Below are 21,412 nucleotides of genomic sequence, written 5' to 3' on the forward strand. Positions count from 1 at the left end.
CCGTCCTCCCTGTGTGACGGCGCGAAGTCGAGTCAAGTGAACTGTCCATTTAGTTGAGACTTTCAGCCCTGTACGACCTTGGCCGCAGCAGCAGTGTCGCATTCGGCGGCAGCGCTGCCGACCTTTCTTTCCCCATAACTGTGCAGAACCTTGAGCAGCTTCACAGCTTTGCGCCTCGCCCTCTGCGTGCAATGGCTCTGGAGCAGCAGCAGCAAGGACGTCGAAGCCCGCGCTTGAAAGGCCATCTCCAGTGCCTCCTCATTGCTGTCCAAAGGAGTGCTGGTGTCGGTGCAAATAACGGAGCACAGCACCCCCGCTGCGTACTCCGTCCCACGGTCCGACACCCTGAGAATCATGCTCAGTAGCAAAGGAATCGCCAGCGCGTGGCGCAGGATTGCCGCTCTTCCCTCCAAAGTCGTCGACAGCAGCTCCAAAGTTGCTAGGATCCTCTCGGAAGTCACCCCTTTGGCTTCCGTGAGCAGCTCCAGCAAACTTGCCACCACCCCTGCCTTGACTGCTGCCACCCGGTTGTCCTTGCTCAAGCACAGCGCTAGCAACGCCTTCACCCCACACTTGACAAGCTGCTCTTCACGCTCGCTCAAGAGTCCCACCACAGCTTCCAAAAAACTCCCAGCGTCTAGCGTATCAACCTGCTGTTCTTCGCTTTGAGAGACCGCCGAGAGCATGACTAGAAGCGTCGTAGCCGCCACCTTAGACGAGCTTGGACCTGTTCGAAGGAGCCGCTCTAGCACCGAACTAATGCCTGGAGCCCGAGCTATTGCTTCCAACACTAAGTCGCTACTACTAGAAAGAGTGACGAGCAAACTAAACACTACATCCAATACCTCCGCAGACTTATCTATATCGTTGCCCTCGTCCGACACCAAGAACGCCACAAGCTCGCTGTGGAGTCCCATCTTCACCATCGTCTGTCGATTCCGCGATGAAACCGCCAGCGAGCTCAGCGATCTTAGCGACTGTGACGAACAGCACCTGGAGCTTATGACATCCCTGACAAGATCCTCCAGAGACCGTGGCTGCTGATGCTTCTCTAAACATCCCAGTTCCTGGATTCTTACCCGTGGCGATTCTACGCGAGGACTGATCACATCGATCGTGGCCAAGTACCGACTGCCGGCATTGCCCCTGACGCTGCGATTGTGTAATTTGAGGGCAAGCTCCCATTGTGTCGAGCTCGGCACTCTCTGGAATCTCCTGTTGCATTCTTGCCTCTCTGCCGCCTCCGCCGCGACCCTATTCTCTTTGTCATCGCTGCAAGAGGAGGCGATCGTCGTGGTCGCTACCGATGACGCCGATGAGGAGCCGCGATCCTGCGGCAGAGCTGGAGATGGCGTGCAAGGGCTGAGAACCACATCCGAGCACGCGCCAAACATCCCGCACGAGAAAATCTGCGCTGGCTTCACATATTTCAGCCGCGGATGATGCCGCCGCAGCTTCATCGATGCGCCTCGATCAAGCACAAAGATCGAAATCTATCGGCGCCGAAAGGAAGATCGAAGCGCGGAAGGAGAAGAACCCTGACAGACCTAGCCCGATCGAAGCGCCGCGGATGATTGCTGGATTCCCCCTCGCATTTCTCTAGAACCCTGGCGGTATTCTCTGGCGCGCGCCAATAACCTGAAACCCTCCACCATTCGATCAGTCGATCCAACGGCAGCGGCGGCCCACCACGTGGCAATCAAACACATTTTGGAATCCGAGCCGTTAAAACCCCAAAATGCAACGATCGCGACCGTCCATCTGGCATTCTGTTCACACGAATAAGCGTGGCTCTCAATAAATGGGCCCGAGAAAAGAATACAGGAGAAGAACGTTGATTCAAACCATAGACAATTTGGCGGTTAGCTGACTCTTTGACCGCCCGCCTCGAACGAATATTCACGCCAGGTGTACGGGCATATCCCATGCCTTTATTGCCTACACGGAGCTTTAAGGCAGCGTGCCAAAAATTCGATCCCAGAAATTCGAAGTTATGCCAAAGCCTACTGTCTGGTTCTTGAAGTGATGATTCAAATGGTACCTCTGGAAAAATCAATCTTTGGATGAGCGATCGAAAGATATGGTGGGAAAAAATGATTTTTCTTACCTTGAGCCTTCTACTCCATTGATCGAAGGCGACTCCATGGTGGAGAAAGTAGTGTGTAACGTCGTAGATCACGTAGCCGAGGATCCCTCCTCCCAGGATCGTTGGCGCCATTTCACGAGGAGCTAGCGACGCGATGATCGGCCAGAACTGGAGAGCAAAGCGTGGATCGATCGATAAGTTCGTGATAGATCATCAAAAGTTTTTGGAGAACTTTGCTTACGATCGAGAGAAACCCGAGAGTGGCCGCTGGAGGAAACACTAGCCGGTACCCGTCCATTGGATGCTTGTGGTGGCAACCATGAAGGAGATAATGGAATGTGTTCGACCTGCGAGATCCAAAGTTTCAAAGTTGGCCTCGAGAAAAATGGAAAAAGATCATAAGCGCTCTTACCAGTAGCCTGATGTTTTGACGTGAAAAAGAAATCGATGCATGCTATACTCGAGAAGTGACCAGATAATCACTCCAGAGATCAAGCACGAGACAATGCTTTGCGACTTTAGGCCTCTTTGAGATGACACAAGTAGAAGCCAGCATATAAATGGAAGCCAAACCAGCGGGATCACCCACCAGACTGTTCGTGTCAAAGACTGGAACCAAAAGAAGAACTTGAGCTTGAAAGTTTCGGAAGATCGCGTACCTCGAGGATCTGGTTCTCGAAAAACCGAGGGCTCTCTTTGCAAACGATAGGCTGGTGCACCCATTTCTCGTAAGCGTCTCCGAGGTGACCGACCTGAGAGACGAGAGGTTTGCTCAAATCGACTGTGAAGCCTCCAGTCTTTGGTTTTGTCTCTGAATCCTCGGAGTTCTTCGATCTATACAATCGCAGAAGTTTGAAGTCCCAACTTATAGAAGAAAAACCAAAGAACACTCGAGAAAACCACACCTGTGTTGCGAATTCTCAAGAATTCCAATGTGGAACTTCTCCAAAGTATCGAATGCGGCATCGCTGTGAGAATGCGCGGCCGGATCGTCGGAGCCCCTCATCAAGCTTCCAACATTGTCACTGTCAAGGCTCTGGGAAATTATCTGGAAAAACCATTATAAGGTTCCATCAAACAGTTCCTAGCTACTGGGAATCAAATCAAACTCTTACCTGTGGGCCTCCCGGATGATCATCTAGGAACTGTGTCACATCGTAGACCTGGCCATCGACAATAATCCACGCATCGCCGGCGGATCTGTGCTTGCGGACGTCCGCCAAGCTCCACACACCCATTGACCGATCGATCGACCGATCCAATCGATCGATCCAGCGCCGGGAGGGATCGCAATGTAGATCTATCGCTAACAAGATCGAGCGTCGCTCACACACTCCCACCGCATCGGGCAAAAAGCCTTTCCGACACAAATCCTGACGAAATGGACGGCTCAGATTGAGCCCTAAACTAAAAGGGTAGAGAAATTTTTGCTCTATAATCCTTCTTGGACTATGCCGTAGAAACCAAAACTTTGCTTGTGCTGGATGGCGATGGCGGTAGCGAGCCTATCAACACTGTCGATTCCTCGGCCGAAAATTCATAAGATACTGGAGAGTCCAGCACAGAATATGGAAGAACCGCCATTGTCTTCTCCAGCAGCTCGGAAAAACTCTGGAAATCTAGAACTCAGGACGAAGCGCAAAGAAAAGGATGAAAGAGTATTGCTTGCCTTTGCGTGCCGGACATGCTCGTCAATCGCTTGCCTCCACCTTGACGATCCTTTCTCGCCATGGAATAAGTTGGCGACCGGCTGAAACCATTCTGGTGTCAATCGAATTGTTTTCTGGAGTGATATAGTTACCTTCACTAAAACCCGGATTCCTGGCTTGTTGTTCCCGTACTTTCCAATGACGGACTCTGCGTACTCTTCATACTCGCGTAAAACCTGCACACTAAGACGAAGTTTTGCATCACTCCAAACGACGAAGAATTGCGAAGATAACTCCGATTGATGGAGATGAAAAGAAATATGCAATGAATTCTACCTGACGACGTGTGATTCGTCTCTCGGGCATTCCGTAAATACAACTATCCGCTCTAGCCAAGGTGCACCATGGTCTGAGAAAGCCAAAGATTAAATCAAGGATTGATCTAAGTTTCTCTCAAACTTACGTGTTATATGCCGCACGGCCAAGCATCACTCCGTTTACACCTTTATCAGTTATGAGATAGTTCACCTAGAAACACACCTTAGAGCTTTCGTAAACATGGAGGAAACAATGTAGTACCTGCTCAACCGTGGTAATGCCACCGTTTAACGTGAACTGAAGATCAGGAAAATCTCTCATCAACGCAAGAACATACTCGTATCTGCGATGAAAGTCGTAAATCTTTGTTTGTGTTCGTCTGAACGAAGCATACTCACTTCAAGGGAGGAGCAACACGGTTCTGTGCTGGACTGAGGCCTTCCAGCAACGCTTTGCGAGCATGTATGATAAAATGTCGAGTTGGAGAAAGTGATGAAACTGTAGAGACGAAGTTACCTGCAGACACAAGGTCAAGCTAGGCAAAAGATTCAAAGGGCTTGTTACAAAGTTGGTCATATGAGTCTGAATCGTCGACGCCTATCCTACACTTAACAGTAACCGGAGCGGAACTTTCTTCCGCAATGGCTTGCATTGCTTCCCCGACTAGCTGAGAAAACGATCAAAACTGAAGCAAAAGAAAGAAAAAGGAATGAAAAAAGCCATACTCTTGGAGAAAGCATAAGACGAGCTCCAAAGCATCCATGGCCCGCTACTTTGCTGCTTGGACAACCGCAACTGCGAAGAACAACTCAAACACCGAAACAAGAGAAAAACAAGTAAAAAAATTTACTTAAAGTTGATCTCATCGTAGCCAAACGCGCTCACAAGCTTCGCAGCTTTGGATAGATTCGCGAGATTGCTCCCACCGAGTTGTAAGACAATTGGATGCTGTGCGGCAGGAAACTCAAGCCACCTCTCCTGTGGTCACACATTAGTTCTTTCATTCTAGAGCAAGAAATCCATTACCAAATCATTCTCGTGATGCACGATCGTCTCCGCGACAACCATCTCAGTGTAGAGCCACGAGCAGCGGCTTAGAATTCTAGCCAGCGCGCGGAAGTGATTGTCAGTCCATTCCATCATTGGCGCAACACTACACTGCGGCATTTCTTATAAGCGATCCAGAGGCTTCTCGATTCCAGAGGCTACACAACTAGAAATTACCTGAACCAAGGAGGAGGACGTGAATCCACAGAGCTGAGAGACGAAGAGAGGCGCCATCTCTGATCGCGTCGTGGATGATGCGCCATTGCCCTCCACATTGCCGCGCCAAATGCGTCGACGCCATAGCTCCCAACGAGAGCCATATTTTCAAATGCTAAGAACCCTAAACCCTTTTAATTTCCATACCCTAGGTAGCAAGCATTCCCTCGCTCGATCCAATCGAAGGCGCTGCTCTTCAATCTCGGTACGCTCGATTTCGTCCTTGTTTCTGCGAATCCTGCATTCTTTCTCCAGAATGTGCGCGTTAGAGATTGATTTTTGCAAGGATTATAGATGTTTCGCAAGGATTTCTTACTGGACTGCTCGTAGTGTTTATGTCTTTCGTGTGTGCAGCGGCAGCAGCGAGCGTCAGGATTTCACTGCGTTGCTTGGCGACGAAAGCGTGCATCGAGCAGCTGCCAATGGCTCAACTCAAAGAAATTGGCAAGAACAAAATGTTTGGGGGATTCAACCGGCGATTCCAGCATCCGAGTAGCTCTTGTGGCTGCGATATGAATTTCAGTGTCTACTTCCCTCCAGCAGCGGATCATGGCAAAGTTCCAGTAAGTTTAGCTATAGTTTGTTTTGTTCTTTTGTTCTTTATCTTTGGTGGAAAGTTCCAGTGAGTGTAGCTATAGTTTGTTTTGTTCTTTTGTTCTTTCTCTTTGGTGTAAGTTTTGATGGTTCCTTTGCTCAGGTTCTTTACTGGCTCTCGGGTCTTACGTGCACGGACGAGAACTTTATTCAGAAATCTGGAGTTCAGCGTGTTGCTGCTGCTGAAGGAGTAGCAATTGTCTGTCCTGATACGTCTCCTCGTAAGTTTCTTTTTCTTTACATAGTATGGTATTGTTCCTGGGTTTGTAAATGATTTGGGAATGTATCAGGTGGCCTAGGAGTTGAAGGAGAATCTGATAGCTGGGACTTTGGTGTAGGCGAGTGATTTTTGCTTCGCAAAAACAATGGCCTTGGTTTATTTGGCTTTTTCTTTTTTTTCTCAGGTGCCGGTTTTTATCTCAATGCAACTCAAGAAAAGTGGAAAAAGTGGCGAATGTATGACTACTGCACCAAGGAGCTCCCAGAACTCCTCAGCTCCAGTTTCGATCAGCTGGACACTAAGAATGCGTCAATCTTCGGGCATTCAATGGGTGGTCACGGGGCTTTAACTATTTTTCTGAAGAACCCAGACAAGTACAAGGTGAGCTATAAGGTTCATACTCTTACTCTGACTTTTTCTTTTTCCTTTCTAACAGTCTGTGTCTGCGTTCGCTCCCATTGCGAGTCCTGTGAATTGTCCATGGGGACAAAAAGCTTTCTCTGGATATCTGGGAGATGACAAATCGTTGTGGGAAGTAAGTCTTGGACGCTTTCCATCATTTTTAATCCTCTTGTAACTAATCTGCTTACAGGAGTATGATGCCTCTCTGCTTTCACGTAAGTACAAGGGTAATCCTACAAAAATCTTGATCGACCAGGTAATCCTTATTCTATTTTCGCGGGTCTTGTTCTTTCGTCTCTCTTAGCTGGAGTGATCGATGTGCAGGGCGATGATGACAAGTTTTACAAAGAAAAGCAGCTCCTGCCAGAAAATATTGTGGAATCTGAGCTTTTGCGAGTGGAGCTCCATTTGAGAAGCGGGTACGACCACTCATATTTCTTCATTGCCTCTTTCGTGGAGGACCATATCAAGATGCATGCCACAGCACTGAAGTCTTAATGCTTCAGGGTCTGAAGCTTCTAGTTTGCCAGGACATTATATATTCAAGGGGAAAGTGGTTTGTTTCTCTATGGGTGCTGAAAAGCTAGTTGTAGTTGTAGGCGCAGGATTGGCAGGTCTGGCGGCCGCTCGAGAAGTGCAATCGCATGGAGTAAGAGTGCTGGTTTTGGAAGCGTCGGGTGTTCTGGGCGGAAGGATCAAGCAGCTCAATGGGCTCGTGCCGTGGCCGGTTGAGGTACTTCCTTTTTGTTTTGGCTCTCCGTCTAAAACCAACTATTTTGTTTGTTGTGTAGCTTGGGCCCGAGTTTCTTCACGGAAAGCAAAACTCGTCCATCGCCCAGATAGTCAACGAGATGGGCTGCACAATGACAGAGTTCCCCTATCATATCCTTGTCTCGTTTTCCTCTTGTTATGTTTGCCTTGACAACTTGTCACCCGATTTTTATTATGTTGGCAGTGAGAGTAGGCTCCTAACATCCGAGGAGGCAGAGGACCATTCTGAGATTCAGACTGTGCATGGCATATTTGCAGCACTCGCGGAAGAAACGCATCCATCGCCAGACATATGTATGGACGAGTTTTTGCGGAGGAATAAAGTGAGCAACACTGTCGTTCAGCTCGCCGAGTGTAAGTGGTGTCCTCGTTTCTTTGGCCTTTTTCTATTTTGCTTTTCACCAGATAGCTTGTGCTTGCAGCTATTTATGCGAACGATTTTGGCTGTTCGCTGCATCAGCTCGGTGTTGGCGAGTGCATCGAGGAGGCACGGCAGTGGATTTACGGTGATACTTACATGCTCCTGGACAGGCCTCTTTCTTCAATCGTGGATCATCTCTCCAAAGGATTAAATGCAGGTGTGGAGTTCTTCCCACGAATCAAAACTAAGTTTGTTGCTCTGTTCAGGTGCTGACAAGCCATCCGGTTGAAGACATCACGTATTTTCCAACTGGTGAACTCGAAGTGAAATGTAGAGGAGGTGCTAAATTTCAAGCGCACTATACAATCGTGACCGTGCCAGTGGTAGCTGAGCTTGTCGAGGCAATTTAGCTGCTAAAGCTTTTGTTTCTTCCAGAAAATCCTGGAGGACGAGTCTATTCGATTCAATCCACCGCTTCCAAAGAGTAAAGTGGATGCAGCGTCCACCATAGGAATGTCAAGCGCTGTCAAGGTACCAGCTAAGTTGCTCGTCTACAAAATCTTCCTTTTTTCTCTCCAGATTCTTCTCGCTTTCTCGCAAAGATTTTGGCCAGAGGAAATGTTTGACGTCGTCTGCACCGATTGCTTCGTGCCAGAGTTCTGGGCGACACAGTATCCCTGCAAATCCAGCCGCGACGAAGAAGCTCTCGGCAGTGTGCTGCTGGTCGGATTCATCGCAGGGGAAACAGCACGCCAGATTTCCAAGCTTTCACACAGCGAGATCTTCTCGAGAGCACTCTCTCAACTGGACGAGATCTTCGCAAAGATAAAACCAACCAAGAACGCAAAGCTCTCGATTGAAACTTTCCAAGAGTCTGGCGGATTCTACACTCGAGCAGCAGCGAAACCTTTCGATCCGGAGCTCCAGCCAGCGTCATTCTACTTCGCGGCAGCGTCTCTGGTGGATTGGTCGCGCGAGGACTTCGTCCGTGGAGGATACTCGCATCCTTCTCTCAACGCTCGAGGTGCTCGCGAAGAACTCGCCAAGCCAGTCCATGGAAGGCTCTTCTTCGCGGGCGAGGCTACTCATCCTGGAGTGAATCCTTGCATGCAAGCAGCCATCGACTCTGGAATTCGCGCAGCTCGCGAAGTTCTTGGCTGTGTGATCTAGAGAATCGTTTTGGAATCTCTTCAAGCTATGTTAATTTCCCTCCAATAAATCAAGCAATCAGGGTTTTGGCTATGGCGACGAGTCTCTTGGCTCACAAGAGTGGCGTCTTCTTTGGCAGCGCGAGCGCGCTCTGCGATTTCCAGGCGCGACCAGCATTGCGATCGTCCAGGCGCGGCACCGTTCGCGCGTCGTCCAGGTCCGCGGGAGGAGAATGCCGGGATTTTGCGCTCCGGGATGTCTTTGCGAAGCGCGCATTCAAGGTATTCGTCTGGATCGATGGCGATGGGAGAGGGTTTGATGGTGGGATTTTCTTGCAGGTGATTGCTGGGCTCAACAATTTCGATCGAGAGAATGTGGCTGATGTGGTTGTCGCCGCCGAGAAGGTGGACAAGATAGCGATTCCTTCGCCAAAAATCTCTTGATTTTCTTTGGTTTTGCCAAGGGTGGTGCGACGCATGTAGATATCGCTTGTGATCCACAGGTCGTCGAGCTTGCGCTTGGCTTAACTTCATTGCCGGTAAGAAATTCCATTCTTCTTATTCTTCTCGTTTTGTTCATAGATGGTAGGGTTAAATTCCATTCTTTTCATTCTTCTCTCTTTCTTTTGTGTTCTTCTCTTTTCTTTGAGAATGACTCACATACATTTTAGATATGTGTCTCTGCCGTGGATCCAGAGGCATTTGTGGCGGCTGTGGATGCCGGAGCACACATGGTTCGTCATCTCATCTCCTTAGAAAACTAAGCAAAGAGTTCTTGGCATTGATTCGTGTTCTTTTCCAGATCGAAATTGGAAACTTCGACTCGTTTTACGACAGTGGCAGAGTTTTTTCTTCCAAGGAGGTGAAACTTTTAGTCTCTTCTTCACGCTCGCTACTTACTACTTGCTGGATTCACCCAGGTCTTAGAGCTCACTAGAAGAACAAGAGAACTTTTGCCACACATCACTCTTTCAGTGACGGTGCCACATACTTTGCCACTCGATGAGCAGGAAAGATTTCCTTTTTTTTCTATATTCATAAGCTGTCTTACACATTGCTGTTGGTCTCTCTTCCAGGTCCAGCTCGCCGAGGCTTTAGAGGAAGAGGGTGCCGATATCATCCAAACAGAGGGTGGAACAGCTTCTACTCCTTCCAAGCCTGGGATCACAGGTCTCATTGAAAAGGTAGAGTCGTCTTGTGGATATCTTCTTTCCCAGCTTACAAATTTCCATTTAAAACAGGCAACTCCCACACTAGCAGCTGCGTATTCCATCTCCAGAGCTATTACGCTTCCAGTTCTCTGTGCCTCTGGATTGAGTGCAGTGACAGCTCCAATGGCGATCACTGCTGGCGCTTCTGGAGTGGTAATCTTAGCATCAAGCGTTTCTTCTTCTTCGTTTTTAACGTTTGCACCATTTCTTCCAGGGCATTGGCTCAGCTGTGAACAAACTAAACAGCCAACTTGCAATGGTGGCGACTGTTCGCAGCATTGCGGATGCAATGGGACTAGAACCATCCACTGAAAAGATTCCAGAGAGAGCTCGAGACAAAGCTTGATTAGTTCTTCGACGATCAAATCCAAACGATCACAGTCATAAGCAAGAACAAAGCAAAACTCCGTCACCACTCTCGTTGGTATCAAAATGTATATAATTTAATATATTTGTAAAAAAAGTGAAGAAAGTAATTATTATAATTGATTTGTTCTGAAATATTTCATTTTCGTCGATCTCATTAATAGTTTGGCGGACTTTCGAACAGTATCACGTGGATCTTGCCTACACTTGAAGTCTGTTTCCCTGTTTGATTTTCTTGGGAGAGAATCAACACGCATCAGTCTCGTGGGCACCACAATACTCTCTAAACAGCATATAAATAGATAGATAGATTTCGCAAGAACACAGCTAGAATGGAGGCACTGATCAATGAGTTTGAGGACATGTGTAGAAATGCAGCAGCTGTTCAGGAGGAGGTCTTGGGGAACATTGTTGAGCACAATGCTTCTTGCGAGTTCCTCCAGAGCTACAATGTGACCGATGTAGATTCATTCAAAGCTCATGTCCCCGTTGTGGGCTATGAAGACATTGCTGCGAAGATCCAGCGCATGGCAGATGGAGATCCAGCCTCCATCCTGTGCAAAGACCCCGTCATTGCGTTCATCTCGAGGTTTGATAGCCATATTTTTCTTGCTTAGCTTATGTTTTATGTAGTTCGGGAACAACCACTGAGAAGCGCAATGCTTTTCCACTTACCACAAAGTCCTGTGACGTGAAAAACCATGCAATGTACAAGATTGCAGCTGCTTATATAGAGAGGTATATCAAGCCAAGCCAACAAAATTCTATAATCGGCTTAACCTCTGATGATTTGTTCTTGTGTGTTTGAGCAGGGATTTTCCAGTTGGTTCTTTTCCAACAGCCTTGGCTTTCATGTATGCTCTCCCTTGCGGGACACTCTCCAAATCAGGGATCCCGATCATGCCCGTTTCTAACTTCGCTTTCACAAGCCAGGCTTACAAAGAGAGGCCGAGCAGGAGCACGAGTCCAGACGAGGTTATCTGGGGTCCTTGGTGGGAGTCAACGTACTGTCACATGCTCTGTGGACTCATTCAACGCATGGAAGTGGATTATATTATCTCCTTCTTTGCTTACACCCTTGTCTACGCATTCAACATGCTTGAGGTTGAATGGAGGAACCTCTGTCATGACATAAGAACTGGAAAACTGGACGAGAGAGTCAAAGACGTCAAACTGAGAGCAGCTGTTGCAGGGGTGCTGCATGAAGATCCAGATTCAGCTGGCTTCATAGAAGAGGTCTGCAGCAGCAAGGAGTCATGGGATCAAGGGATAGTTCCACAACTTTGGCCCAAAGCTAAGTACTTACACACTGTGGTAACAGGTGACATGAATCTAGTTTTTTGTTTCCCTTTGTAATGCGTGGTTTTGCACTTATAGGTGGTATGAAGCCTTACGTTCCTGCTCTAAGGAAATATGCAGGGGGTGTGCACATTATCGGAAAGGCATACATAGGATCCGAAGGAGTCTATGGAATAAACATGGATCCCACTACTGAAGCCGAGAATGTTGTCTTCACACTTGTCCCTACGACATTATACATGGAGTTTCTTCGGCTCAGGGACAACAAGCTGGTGGACTCGAGTAACTTAGAAATCGGTGAGCAGTACGAGCTAGTTATTACCACATATTCAGGTGAGCAGTTGATCTTGCTTCATTTGTCATTCACTGGCATGGGCTTTACAGGTTTGTATCGGTACAAAGTGGGGGATGTGGTCAGAGTCGTTTCTTTCTTTCACCAGAGCCCACAAATGGCCTTTGAATATCGTACCAGTGCGCTGCTAAGCGTAAACCTGGACGTAACCAGTGAACAAGAGCTCCAGAACGTGGTGAGAAGAACATGCAACGAAGCAAACCTGAAAATCGTGGATTTCACAAGTCAATCAAACCAGACGGAGCAGCCTGGCTACTATGTCATCTACTGGGAGCTGAAAAACAAGCCAGATTACTCCAATCATGCACTTCTAAACAGGTGTTGTGATGTTCTGGATCGCTCCTTCACTTCTTCCACATACATCATGGGGAGAAGAAGTGGCACAATCGGACCCCTCAAGCTTGTGATCCTGGAAAGAGGCAGCTTTGGCAGGATTATGGAGCATGCTGTGAGCAATGGCTCCGCACCTGGACAGTACAAAACTCCAAGGTGCATCAAGAGCCCAAAAGTGCTGAAGATTTTGGAAGAGGGGATTGTGAGCACTTATAGGAGCTCCAAATATCCAAGATGATGAAATATGTTCTTACTATAACTTAATACAATATATCAATTGAAGATATTGATCAATCTTCCACAATGGTTAAATTCTCAAGGTTCTGTTGAAAGCAATAATAATATAAAATCCCCCGAATTTGGTCAAAACGGAATTACATTTAAAGTTTTTGCTTTTCTCAGCTAAGAAAATGAATATTGCATTTTTAAACAATATGTACAATATTCGATCAAATCTTGAGTGTCTAGAAACCATGATATTCCACCAAGGTAACGTGTTTGATTTGGCTTCCACTTCTTCAGAGTTTATAACAATTTCCTGACTTGCAATCCATGTTCCTACCACCTTTATAAATCGGGGTCAATCCTCCCCAAAGAACGAGCAATGGATCTCCGACTCCAAGCACTGCTTGCGCTGCTACTCATCGTCGCGGCCTCCGCCGAAGATTGTGGCCGTCAGGCCGGGGGAAGAACTTGCCCACCCGGAATTTGCTGCAGCAAATGGGGGTGGTGTGGAGTCACCACGGATCACTGCGGCGATGGCTGCCAGAGCCAGTGTGGCGGATCAACCCCCCCGGTTCCTCCAAGCGGTGACGGCGTTGGGTCGATCATCACGTCCTCGATCTTCGAGGACCTGCTCAAGCACCGCAGGGATTCCGGCTGCGCCGGCGGGTTCTACACGTACAGCGCCTTCATCACGGCCGCGAGGTCCTTCCCGAGCTTTGGAAACGAGGGATCGCTGGAGCAGAGGAAGCGAGAGCTGGCCGCGTTCTTGGCACAGACATCCAAGGAGACCACGGGTAAGTAAGAATGATCGAGAGATCGAATGCCACCACTCTGTTGGCTTCCAGAGCTTTGAGTTCTCGAATTTCTTGGAATTCCAGGGGGATGGGCGACTGCTCCAGATGGGCCATATCGCTGGGGCTACTGCTTCGTCGAGGAGAGGAACAAGGACACTTACTGTCGAGCATCGCAGCAATGGCCCTGCAATGGCGGCAAGAGATACTTTGGTCGAGGACCCATCCAGCTGACATGGTAGTACCAAAATCTCTCTTCTTGCTTTTTCTTTCTTGCGTTCTTGTGTGGAGTTTCAAGCGAATTCTCTTGGTTGGAGAGTTTGATCTTGAAATGACAAAGTTCCTGCGTCTGGATAGAGCTACTCATCTCTAGATTGTCATTTCTTGGCAGTGCCACTTACAAATCTTCTCTCTCGTGGCAGGAATTTCAACTATGGGCTGGCCGGATCACAGCTTGGCTTCGATGGGATCAACGATCCAGACATTGTTTCGAGAGATCCGGTGGTTTCCTTCAAGACGGCGATCTGGTTCTGGATGACTGCGCAGAACCCCAAGCCTTCGTGTCACGACGTCATTCTCGGGAACTGGAGGCCATCTGGCGCGGACTTGGCCGCCGGGAGAACCGCGAGCTACGGGACGGTGACCAACATCATCAATGGCGGACTTGAGTGTGGGATAGGCGAGGATCCCCGTGTCAAGGATCGCATTGGCTTCTTCCAGAGCTACTGCCAGGTCTTGGGGATCAATCCAGGATCAAACCTTGACTGCTACAACCAGCGGCCTTTCACACAGCTGCTGCTGGAGAAAGCAAGCCAGTGATCAAATCTAGAGGAATAAGAACTTGCAAAGCTTGCAAAGAATAAGCACTTAGCTCTCAAGATGGAAACTGGAAAAACTTACTCGAAATGTGCTCATTCATCTCGCCCTTTCAGCTCTCGAAATCTTCTCTAAACCCGCGAAGATTTGCTTTGCTGCTCGTCAGCCCTGCGAAATACAAAGAAACAACGCATTAGAGAGACGATCGAGGTAGCGATCGATCGATGGTTTTTCCAATCACTGTACGAAATGAAATGAGACAGTAAAACTTGTGCACAGGTAAAGGTTAATGCATAGAAGAAGAAAGACAACACTCTACCTGGAAGCGCGAGAGCTTGTTGGAGATTACAATCCACAGTGCTCCTATAATCCACAATGCTCCACACGGGCAAAATCTTGTGCTCCATCGACGCATATTTGCAAAACTTTCTCTGGAAAGAGAGCTAGGAACAAGGATTAAATCCAGCGGAAAACCTCGCAGCTAGTACCTGGAGCTTTAGATCCACCAACGGTCTAGATCTGCCCACCCCGCAGGATCCGACGCCCGAAATTCAATCTCCCGGCTCAGACGCTCCGCGCGCTCGCTGTCGTCGTGGATCTGGCAAGCTCCAAACACCGCCGTGAGCGCCACCCTGTTCTTCCCCAGCGGCATGGATCTCGCCAGCTTCTCCGCCTCCTCCAGCCACCCAGCTCGGCCCAGGAGATCCACCAAGCAATCCAGATGCTGGACAGAGCTCTCAATCCCGTGATCGCCCACCATAGCCAGAAAGTAGCGCCGGCCTTCCTCCACCATCCCAGAGTGGCTGCAAGCGAAGAGGATGGTGATGAAAGTCACGTCGTCCGGTTTGATCCCTTCCGAGTCCATCCGCTGGTAGAGCTCGAGAGCTCGCTGGCTATGGCTGTGCTGAGCGAAAGCCGAGATGATAGCAGTCCAGGAGATGAGCGTCGCCGCTGCCATCCTTCCAAAAACTCTGCTTGCCTCCGCCAGGCTCCCGGACTGGCCGTAGAAAGTTATCAGCGCGTTGGACACCGAGGTGCTCGCTTCCAGTCCCTCCTCAATAATCCTGGAGTGGATCATCCTCCCTCTGGCCAGGGAGTTTTGATCCATGCACACCGCCACCAGCCGCATGAACGTTGTCTCGTCGCCTCTCACTCCTTCCAGCTCCATCCTCCAAAAGAGCTCGAAAATCTCCTCGCCGCGGCCAGCGTTCACGTAGCTCGTGAGCAGCGCGTTCCAGCTCGCGACCGTTCTCGCCGGCATCTCGTCAAAAGCCGTCTTTGCTGCCTCCAAGCTCCCATACTTCCCGTAGCAGCTCACGAGACTGGTCCCAAGAACAGCATCCCTCTCCGAGTCTGTCCCCGTTATACACTCGTGCAGCGTCCGTGTCTGTTCCAAGCTCGAGCAGCTGAGAAGAACCGTGGCAAAAGTCACCTCGTTCGGCCTCACTCCATCCAAATCCATGCTCCGGAACAGCTTCATTGCTTGATCCGAGAGACCCTCCTGCTGATAAGCCGAGATCATGGCTGTCCACGCCACCACGTCCCGGCTGGAAATCTTCTCAAACATCCTCTTGGCGTCGACGAGGCTCCCGCAGCGAGAGTACATGTCTAGAACGGCTGTTGCGACAACGGGACTGCTACTCTCCATTCCCAGTGACTTCGCCACCCCGTGCACCACTCTCCCATCTCCCAAGTTCTTGGAGAAGCTACACGCATCCAAGCAGTTGACGAGCGTGGCATGGTTGGGAGCCACGCCTTCGGCGAGCATTGCTCTGAACAGCAGCAGCCCCTCGTCTGCGAGCTCGTGCTGCGTGAGAGACGAGATCACGACGCTCCACGAGACGACGTCCTTGCGTGGGATCCGATCGAAAGCTTGTCTGGCGGAGCTCGGATCTCCACACTTGCTAAACATGTTGGCGATGGAGTTCCCGACGATGGTGTAGCAGTCGTAGCCGCTCTCGTCGACATGCTCGACCAAGGCTTCTCGCTCCAGAAAACTTGGAAAGCTGCAGCAGGCCTCGCATATAGCCACGAAAGTCACCTCGTTCGGCTTCACGCCGTCCAGGCTCATCCCGTGATACATGCTCCAAGCTTGCCGGCCGTGTCCTCCCTGGGCATACGCTGTGATCATAGCACTCCAAGTGATCACATCCCTCTCCGCCATCCCGTCGAATACTGCTCTTGCTTCTCTCACCCGCCCATACTTCCCATACATGTTGACGAGAGCTGTCTGGAGAGGCCGATACGTTTCAAACGAGCTCCCAGTGATACACCCATGAACTGTTCTTCCATCGGCTAGACGATCCAAGCTCGCCGAGCAAGAGCTCAAAACCGTGATAAGCGTCACCTGGTTGGCCCTCACACCTTCCTGGTTCATCCTCCGGAAGAACTGTACGGCTTCCCTGTGATCTTCGTTCTCGGCGTAGGCAGCGATGATAACTGTCCAGGAGAAGACGTTGGGCTCCTCAATCCCGTCAAAAACCTTCCTTGCGTCACTGACACTGCGACACTTCCCGTATGCTAGCACCAACATGTTCGCCAGGTGCCTGTTCTCCGGAAAACACTTGACAATGTGATTGTCAAGCCGCTTCACACCTTCCAGAGATTTACACTCGCGTAGCCTGGAGACAATGCTCGAGGGATCTAGCAGCTCCAACCCATCTTCATCTTGACTACAACGATCCTGTGATAACGCTGCAAGACCAGAAAACGAGAGCATCAGTCGCCAACTATGGACTACTTGGTGTCTCTTGAACACGAGCATAGGCCACTGACCTAGGCAGCCAAGATTCTCCTTTAAGAAAATAAAGAGTCTGCTTACTTTTTAGCAGGTTTAGGACCCACTCCTCCAGCAAGCTCGTATACTGCTACTGCCACATTTGCTGCGAGCTCGTCCGCTAGCTCTTGAGTTCCAGCTTCCGCATATACTCGCACCACGTCCTCCGTTCCAGAGGGCCTCACAAATGCCCGACCTTTGGTAAAATTCTCTGCAAAGACAGCTTAGCAAGGAAAAAAAACATATTTTGCAGAAAAGCCCGACTTACCGACTTCCTTGTCAATCGCACTTTGCAGCTCCGCTGGCCTGGACACCTTTGTTTCGGCATTTGTCGTGGTGATGCATGTCCGGTCCTTGACTTTCACCTGAAGAAAACGAGAGAAAAATCAGACTCTCAAAGCCTCAATCGGCAAGTTGCGACCTTCAGCTGCCTGCTTGGCACGTCCTCGTACAGAGCATCCCACTCCCGAACATCCCACACTGAATAAGTGAGGACCACCTCGACCATCAATAATCCACTGATTGCATCTCCTATAGCTTGATTTACCATCTCGCTGACTGCAAGCAATCTTTTACAGGCTCGCAAACGACTGTTCACTGCAGTCACAAAATGCTTTAGCTGCCAAAAAAAATATCAGCAACTTACGAATTTCACTGCTGGCGGACTCTCGCCGAAGAAAGTCCAGGAAGCGTTCGCTGAAGAGAACGGTACCGTGCCCGTTTGCTTCGAAGTACACTCCAATGTCGAGCTTCTCTGCTTCTTCATGGAGATACTTAACACCTGTCGGGGTTAAGACAACCTCAAGTCCGAGAACTTCCTGCAGATATTTGGTTGAAGATCCATTTGCATACGCTGTCTGTACTGCCCCCAAATTCACCCTTCCATACCCTGGAATTATACAGTCTTTCTCGGAACCCATTAGTGCTTCAACTTGTTGCTTCAAGAAACGTGCGAACAGTGATAAGATCTTGTCCCCATCCAAAAGGTGGAAAATTCCATCGCCGGATACGTAAAAGTACGCCAAGCGATCTGCATCGCCATCAACAGTCACACACCTGAAAAGGAGTTAAACAACGAACAGAAACATTTAAAAGTTCACACAAATACCTTCTGTCTGAATCCGCGGAAGCAGCAAAACCTGCGGGAAGGACTTTTTCCTTCTGCACAAAATCAGCACCAGCAAGATGGTTGAGCTCTCCCTCCCCAGAATTCCGCACCTCCAAATTCAAGCCCTCGATAAGCATTTGCAAATCAAGTAGCTTTCTCGCACCAACACCATTCGCACCATCGACAACTATGTCTAGGCATCGAGGTACGGCCGGCTTACGAGGATTGAGATCCAGTAGCAATCTGAAAGCAAACAAAGAGAGCTCAGTAAGCACGCATTGAAAGTTCCATCTTTACTCACTTAAAAGCTTCCGAGAGTTTGGTATAGTAAGCTAGCTCGTTTACTTGTGGCTCACCTTTGTTCGTAGCACGAACCATCCAGTGTAGCTGGGGAGTTGTCAAAACTCCCATGTTCACGGGAGCTACTCCCATCGCTTCAATTCCCTTCCATCACAAAAACAAAAGTAAGAAGAAGAAGAAGAGGACAAAGCGAGAAAAAAAACTTTAAACTGACCTTTACAGCAGCGGCAACCAAAGCCTGGCCACTCGGTCTAGTATCTCTTGCAATCAAAACTTTTCCTTTCCAATTTTCGTGGACGCTCTCGTTCTTGATAATCGTCTCCACAACCTGTGACAATTCTTCAACACAAAGAGGAAGAAAACGAAGAATCCATCGTGACTTACCTCCAAAACATCCACCGCATTGGCAATATCTTCGGCGAATGGCTCCCAATTCCTGGCGAGCATACCTCCGGACGGATCCACCATCTTAACTCCATTGTCCGTCGCCTGGTTGTGCGACGCGGTGATCACCAATCCAGTCGCCTTGCCCGTCACCAGCGACCTCAATCCAGCCAGGACCCCGGCCCGGAACGCGACCGATCCCAGCACCGACGCCTCGGTGCGAAATCCGGAAGTGCCATACGAGAATCGCAGCCCTGATCGAGCAATACATTAGAAAATCCCGCCCTCTCAACCCGACCAACCGATCGATCGATCCATCAGTTGGATCGATCAGTAGCAAACCTGGATATTTTGGAAACGCGAGCGCGGCATTGTGGAGACGATGGCGCCATCTCTCCGCCATGCTCTAAGCTCCGCTGGCAAAACCCTAAACCTAAGCATTCGTTAAAGGAGAATGAAAGAGAATAAAATCAAAAGATCCTTTCATTCCAAAAGTTGGTGTATCAAACCTTGTCGTGCTTTAACTTAGCGACTGTATTATTAATCAAATCCCATGCCGCATTAACATAATGTTCTTGCGCAGCACGGCAGAGAAGAGCTATCCATGATTAGAGTGGGACAAAGGCCGTACCACAGAGTTCCTTTTTCTCCACAAAAAAAATGGAAAAAAAATCCCGTATAATCTTTTCGCCCTTCTTTACTCATTTTTTGCGCGCAGTGGCAAGTTGCGTCCCAGCGCACAGCAATTTGTCTGCTGCTGGAGTACTTGATCGTGCAAAAATTTCCACTCGCGAGCCAGAAGATCATCGATCGATGGATCCCTTCACCACTAGGTAAAATCAATCGAGCCCGGAGATTGATGATCTAAGCATTCGCTATACATCGATGCCAAATTCAGTGACGCATAACACTCGCAAGCCTCTATCTTGTCCCGGCCAGATCTGGGCGATCAATGATCTCAGTGCAAACAGTCCACAATTCGGCCCCACCGTGCCTCCAAGGGAGTGCGCAGGGGTATATCCACCGCGATTGGAATATTCCACCGCGACAGGAATATTCCCTGCTTGGATTTGGCGGGCGCACACGGGCAAGCTCTGGTCTGGGGATCGCACCAACACGTGCAGTCGCTACCTCCGCCCAAGATCCCTTTGAATATTCACTCCTTAAGAAGATTTTTCTCTGGTCACTTTCTCTCGCGGCATGCTTTTCTTTCGACTTATCAAAACTCTTTGGAAAAGTTTGGCTATGGAGCTTTGACCCGGCGTTCTCGCCTTCCTACCGTGACGATCACTTATACAAAAATTAGGGTTTATAAAAAAATCCACCACCCATGTTAGCCAAACCAGATGCCCGATCTGTTGCTGTCAATGACTTCTCTCTTTCTCCAATCTTATCCCTCGAGATCCGTTCGTCCCGGGGAATCGAACCCTCCCCACTCCCACCTTTCCGTACGCATTCCAGGGGCGTACGAAACCTTGCCCCGGGTGTTCCCGCAACCCGGAACAAGGGGCATCAATCGTCCTGGAGGATGGAATCTACTCTTCATTCTCTGGCGGATTCGCTCTCGTTGTTTAACCGGGAGCTTAAAGGTGGGTGTCCAGTTAGCACAATATTTTATTTGGTGGCCGGGCCAATCATCGTCTCTTTCCTCCATAGCTCTCTCTCTCTTTCTCTTCCATTCATTCTTCTTCTTCTTCTCCTTCCACCAGAGCGCTACTTGCAAAGCCTCCTCTCAATCCCTCTTTTTTGTGACTTGGGACTGCCACTGGCGCTGGCGACCGCTGGCTGGGAGTGTGTGATTGGGATGATGACGGCAGCGATCGATGATTCGCTTGATTGGCTGCCCGATTTCCCCGAGAATCGTTCGCCACCGGGCAATGCATCATCCATCCATCGCCCTCAAGCACAGACAGATTCTAGCCTAGTGTGTTGCGTTGCGCGCGCTCATTCCTAGTTCTTCCTTGATTCTCTTCTTCCAAGAATTTCTTTCCTCGTTCTCAGCTTCGTCGTTACTGTGCTGGGCAAGTTGCAAGCTTCCAGGGCTTCGATTTCTCAGATCTTCCCACTCCCAAAATCTCTCCTTCGTTTTATCCTCTGTCGCCCTCGCCCAAGATCTCCTGGACAGTGGTTCCCCTCAATCCCGGCAAGAACACCTCTTCCTCTATCTCCTCTCCCGCTAGGATCAATCGCCCAAAGCTCGCTCGGTGTGTTCTTCCTCTTCTCTCTCCCGCTTGTGTTCTTCCCAAATTTGCCCTTTCCAATCGATTGCCCGGACAGCGATGGATACGGCAGAGTTGCGCAGGGATCTCATCAAAGATTTGGAGCAGTAAGTGTGGGAAATTTCTCTCCTGTGGAGCGATTTCTCGTGGAAGATCTCTCGTGTGTGTGTGAGTCGTGTGCCCCGTTTTCGAGTTCCGTGTGTCCGGTGTGTCCGGTGTCCCGGTGTCCGAATTTCTCTCGCTACGTAAGCCGCGGTGACAGCGACAAGCCATCGAATTCGCGCGGCCGATCCCAAATTCCAATCGCCGCAGCGAAGCCGCGAGAAGAAATCTCCACGCCATCGCCCACAAAACCCATGGATCGATCGATTGGAAAGCTCGCACCTTGGTAGATCTTCCAGGAAGAAGAAGGGGGCTTTT

The 21,412-nt window shown here is 49.4% G+C and overlaps 10 protein-coding genes across 14 annotated transcripts; 5 read left to right on the forward strand and 5 right to left on the reverse strand.

The window, feature by feature from the left end:
• Positions 1-60: 60 nt before the first annotated feature.
• On the reverse strand, positions 61-1,610 carry LOC9646381 (U-box domain-containing protein 26). The gene has a single exon (XM_002976299.2). It carries the CDS (start codon positions 1,458-1,460, stop codon positions 63-65), a length of 1,398 nt encoding a protein of 465 aa, XP_002976345.1. The 5' UTR covers positions 1,461-1,610; the 3' UTR covers positions 61-62.
• Positions 1,611-1,739: 129 nt separating this feature from the next.
• Positions 1,740-3,468, reverse strand: LOC9648670 (dihydroceramide fatty acyl 2-hydroxylase FAH2). Its single transcript, XM_002976300.2, has 7 exons — positions 3,202-3,468; positions 2,992-3,134; positions 2,746-2,920; positions 2,499-2,695; positions 2,328-2,433; positions 2,108-2,254; positions 1,740-2,043 (listed from the first exon to the last, which is right to left on the reverse strand). The coding sequence occupies exons 1-7, from the start codon at positions 3,322-3,324 to the stop codon at positions 1,951-1,953; spliced, it is 984 nt and encodes a 327-aa protein (XP_002976346.2). The 5' UTR covers positions 3,325-3,468; the 3' UTR covers positions 1,740-1,950.
• Positions 3,469-3,502: 34 nt separating this feature from the next.
• Positions 3,503-5,449, reverse strand: LOC9648671 (tRNA-dihydrouridine(20/20a) synthase). Of its 2 annotated transcripts, none has more exons than XM_024681342.1 (12): positions 5,278-5,449; positions 5,080-5,206; positions 4,904-5,031; positions 4,779-4,848; positions 4,618-4,720; positions 4,452-4,569; positions 4,315-4,396; positions 4,199-4,263; positions 4,072-4,144; positions 3,888-3,971; positions 3,756-3,836; positions 3,503-3,697 (listed from the first exon to the last, which is right to left on the reverse strand). In XM_024681342.1, the coding sequence occupies exons 1-12, from the start codon at positions 5,418-5,420 to the stop codon at positions 3,536-3,538; spliced, it is 1,236 nt and encodes a 411-aa protein (XP_024537110.1). In that variant the 5' UTR covers positions 5,421-5,449; the 3' UTR covers positions 3,503-3,535. The 2 variants fall into 2 exon arrangements, with proteins under 2 accessions (XP_024537110.1, XP_024537111.1); XM_024681343.1 differs by having other exon boundaries at positions 5,080-5,211; positions 5,278-5,406.
• Positions 5,449-7,097, forward strand: LOC9648672 (S-formylglutathione hydrolase). 2 transcript variants are annotated; one of them, XM_002976158.2, is made up of 8 exons: positions 5,449-5,521; positions 5,647-5,879; positions 6,014-6,131; positions 6,201-6,248; positions 6,315-6,511; positions 6,567-6,665; positions 6,723-6,788; positions 6,857-7,097. In XM_002976158.2, exons 2-8 carry the CDS (start codon positions 5,652-5,654, stop codon positions 7,028-7,030), a joined length of 930 nt encoding a protein of 309 aa, XP_002976204.1. In that variant the 5' UTR covers positions 5,449-5,521; positions 5,647-5,651; the 3' UTR covers positions 7,031-7,097. The 2 variants fall into 2 exon arrangements, with proteins under 2 accessions (XP_002976204.1, XP_024537113.1); XM_024681345.1 differs by having other exon boundaries at positions 5,470-5,521; positions 5,671-5,879.
• Positions 7,081-8,906, forward strand: LOC9646375 (lysine-specific histone demethylase 1B). Of its 2 annotated transcripts, XM_024681341.1 has the most exons (7): positions 7,081-7,265; positions 7,324-7,414; positions 7,466-7,657; positions 7,726-7,877; positions 7,931-8,047; positions 8,100-8,195; positions 8,244-8,906. In XM_024681341.1, the coding sequence occupies exons 1-7, from the start codon at positions 7,101-7,103 to the stop codon at positions 8,832-8,834; spliced, it is 1,404 nt and encodes a 467-aa protein (XP_024537109.1). In that variant the 5' UTR covers positions 7,081-7,100; the 3' UTR covers positions 8,835-8,906. The 2 variants fall into 2 exon arrangements, with proteins under 2 accessions (XP_024537109.1, XP_024537108.1); XM_024681340.1 differs by having other exon boundaries at positions 7,324-7,657.
• Positions 8,875-10,526, forward strand: LOC9646376 (uncharacterized protein ycf23). 2 transcript variants are annotated; one of them, XM_002976160.2, is made up of 9 exons: positions 8,876-9,094; positions 9,152-9,217; positions 9,277-9,351; positions 9,484-9,546; positions 9,615-9,674; positions 9,733-9,822; positions 9,889-9,996; positions 10,054-10,176; positions 10,238-10,526. In XM_002976160.2, the coding sequence occupies exons 1-9, from the start codon at positions 8,906-8,908 to the stop codon at positions 10,367-10,369; spliced, it is 906 nt and encodes a 301-aa protein (XP_002976206.1). In that variant the 5' UTR covers positions 8,876-8,905; the 3' UTR covers positions 10,370-10,526. The 2 variants fall into 2 exon arrangements, with proteins under 2 accessions (XP_024537112.1, XP_002976206.1); XM_024681344.1 differs by having other exon boundaries at positions 8,875-9,094; positions 9,733-9,996.
• A 75-nt stretch (positions 10,527-10,601) lies between these two features.
• On the forward strand, positions 10,602-12,655 carry LOC9646377 (jasmonic acid-amido synthetase JAR1). The gene is made up of 5 exons (XM_002976161.2): positions 10,602-10,978; positions 11,023-11,127; positions 11,202-11,710; positions 11,767-12,021; positions 12,073-12,655. The coding sequence occupies exons 1-5, from the start codon at positions 10,722-10,724 to the stop codon at positions 12,609-12,611; spliced, it is 1,665 nt and encodes a 554-aa protein (XP_002976207.1). The 5' UTR covers positions 10,602-10,721; the 3' UTR covers positions 12,612-12,655.
• Positions 12,656-12,948: 293 nt separating this feature from the next.
• LOC9646378 (endochitinase A2) lies at positions 12,949-14,330 on the forward strand. The gene is made up of 3 exons (XM_002976162.2): positions 12,949-13,392; positions 13,477-13,627; positions 13,812-14,330. Exons 1-3 carry the CDS (start codon positions 12,978-12,980, stop codon positions 14,206-14,208), a joined length of 963 nt encoding a protein of 320 aa, XP_002976208.1. The 5' UTR covers positions 12,949-12,977; the 3' UTR covers positions 14,209-14,330.
• On the reverse strand, positions 14,279-16,882 carry LOC9646379 (putative pentatricopeptide repeat-containing protein At1g69350, mitochondrial). Its single transcript, XM_024681338.1, has 3 exons — positions 14,694-16,882; positions 14,525-14,648; positions 14,279-14,373 (listed from the first exon to the last, which is right to left on the reverse strand). The coding sequence occupies exon 1, from the start codon at positions 16,736-16,738 to the stop codon at positions 14,702-14,704; it is 2,037 nt and encodes a 678-aa protein (XP_024537106.1). The 5' UTR covers positions 16,739-16,882; the 3' UTR covers positions 14,279-14,373; positions 14,525-14,648; positions 14,694-14,701.
• LOC9648673 (phosphoacetylglucosamine mutase) lies at positions 16,786-19,199 on the reverse strand. Its single transcript, XM_024681339.1, has 10 exons — positions 19,116-19,199; positions 18,774-19,027; positions 18,604-18,717; positions 18,391-18,533; positions 18,090-18,332; positions 17,628-18,037; positions 17,403-17,578; positions 17,250-17,346; positions 17,027-17,192; positions 16,786-16,899 (listed from the first exon to the last, which is right to left on the reverse strand). The coding sequence occupies exons 1-10, from the start codon at positions 19,174-19,176 to the stop codon at positions 16,878-16,880; spliced, it is 1,686 nt and encodes a 561-aa protein (XP_024537107.1). The 5' UTR covers positions 19,177-19,199; the 3' UTR covers positions 16,786-16,877.
• Between the last annotated feature and the right edge of the window lie 2,213 nt (positions 19,200-21,412).

The sequence above is a fragment of the Selaginella moellendorffii genome, unplaced genomic scaffold (genome assembly GCF_000143415.4).
Source record: "Selaginella moellendorffii unplaced genomic scaffold, v1.0 SELMOscaffold_30, whole genome shotgun sequence".
NCBI lineage: Eukaryota > Viridiplantae > Streptophyta > Lycopodiopsida > Selaginellales > Selaginellaceae > Selaginella > Selaginella moellendorffii.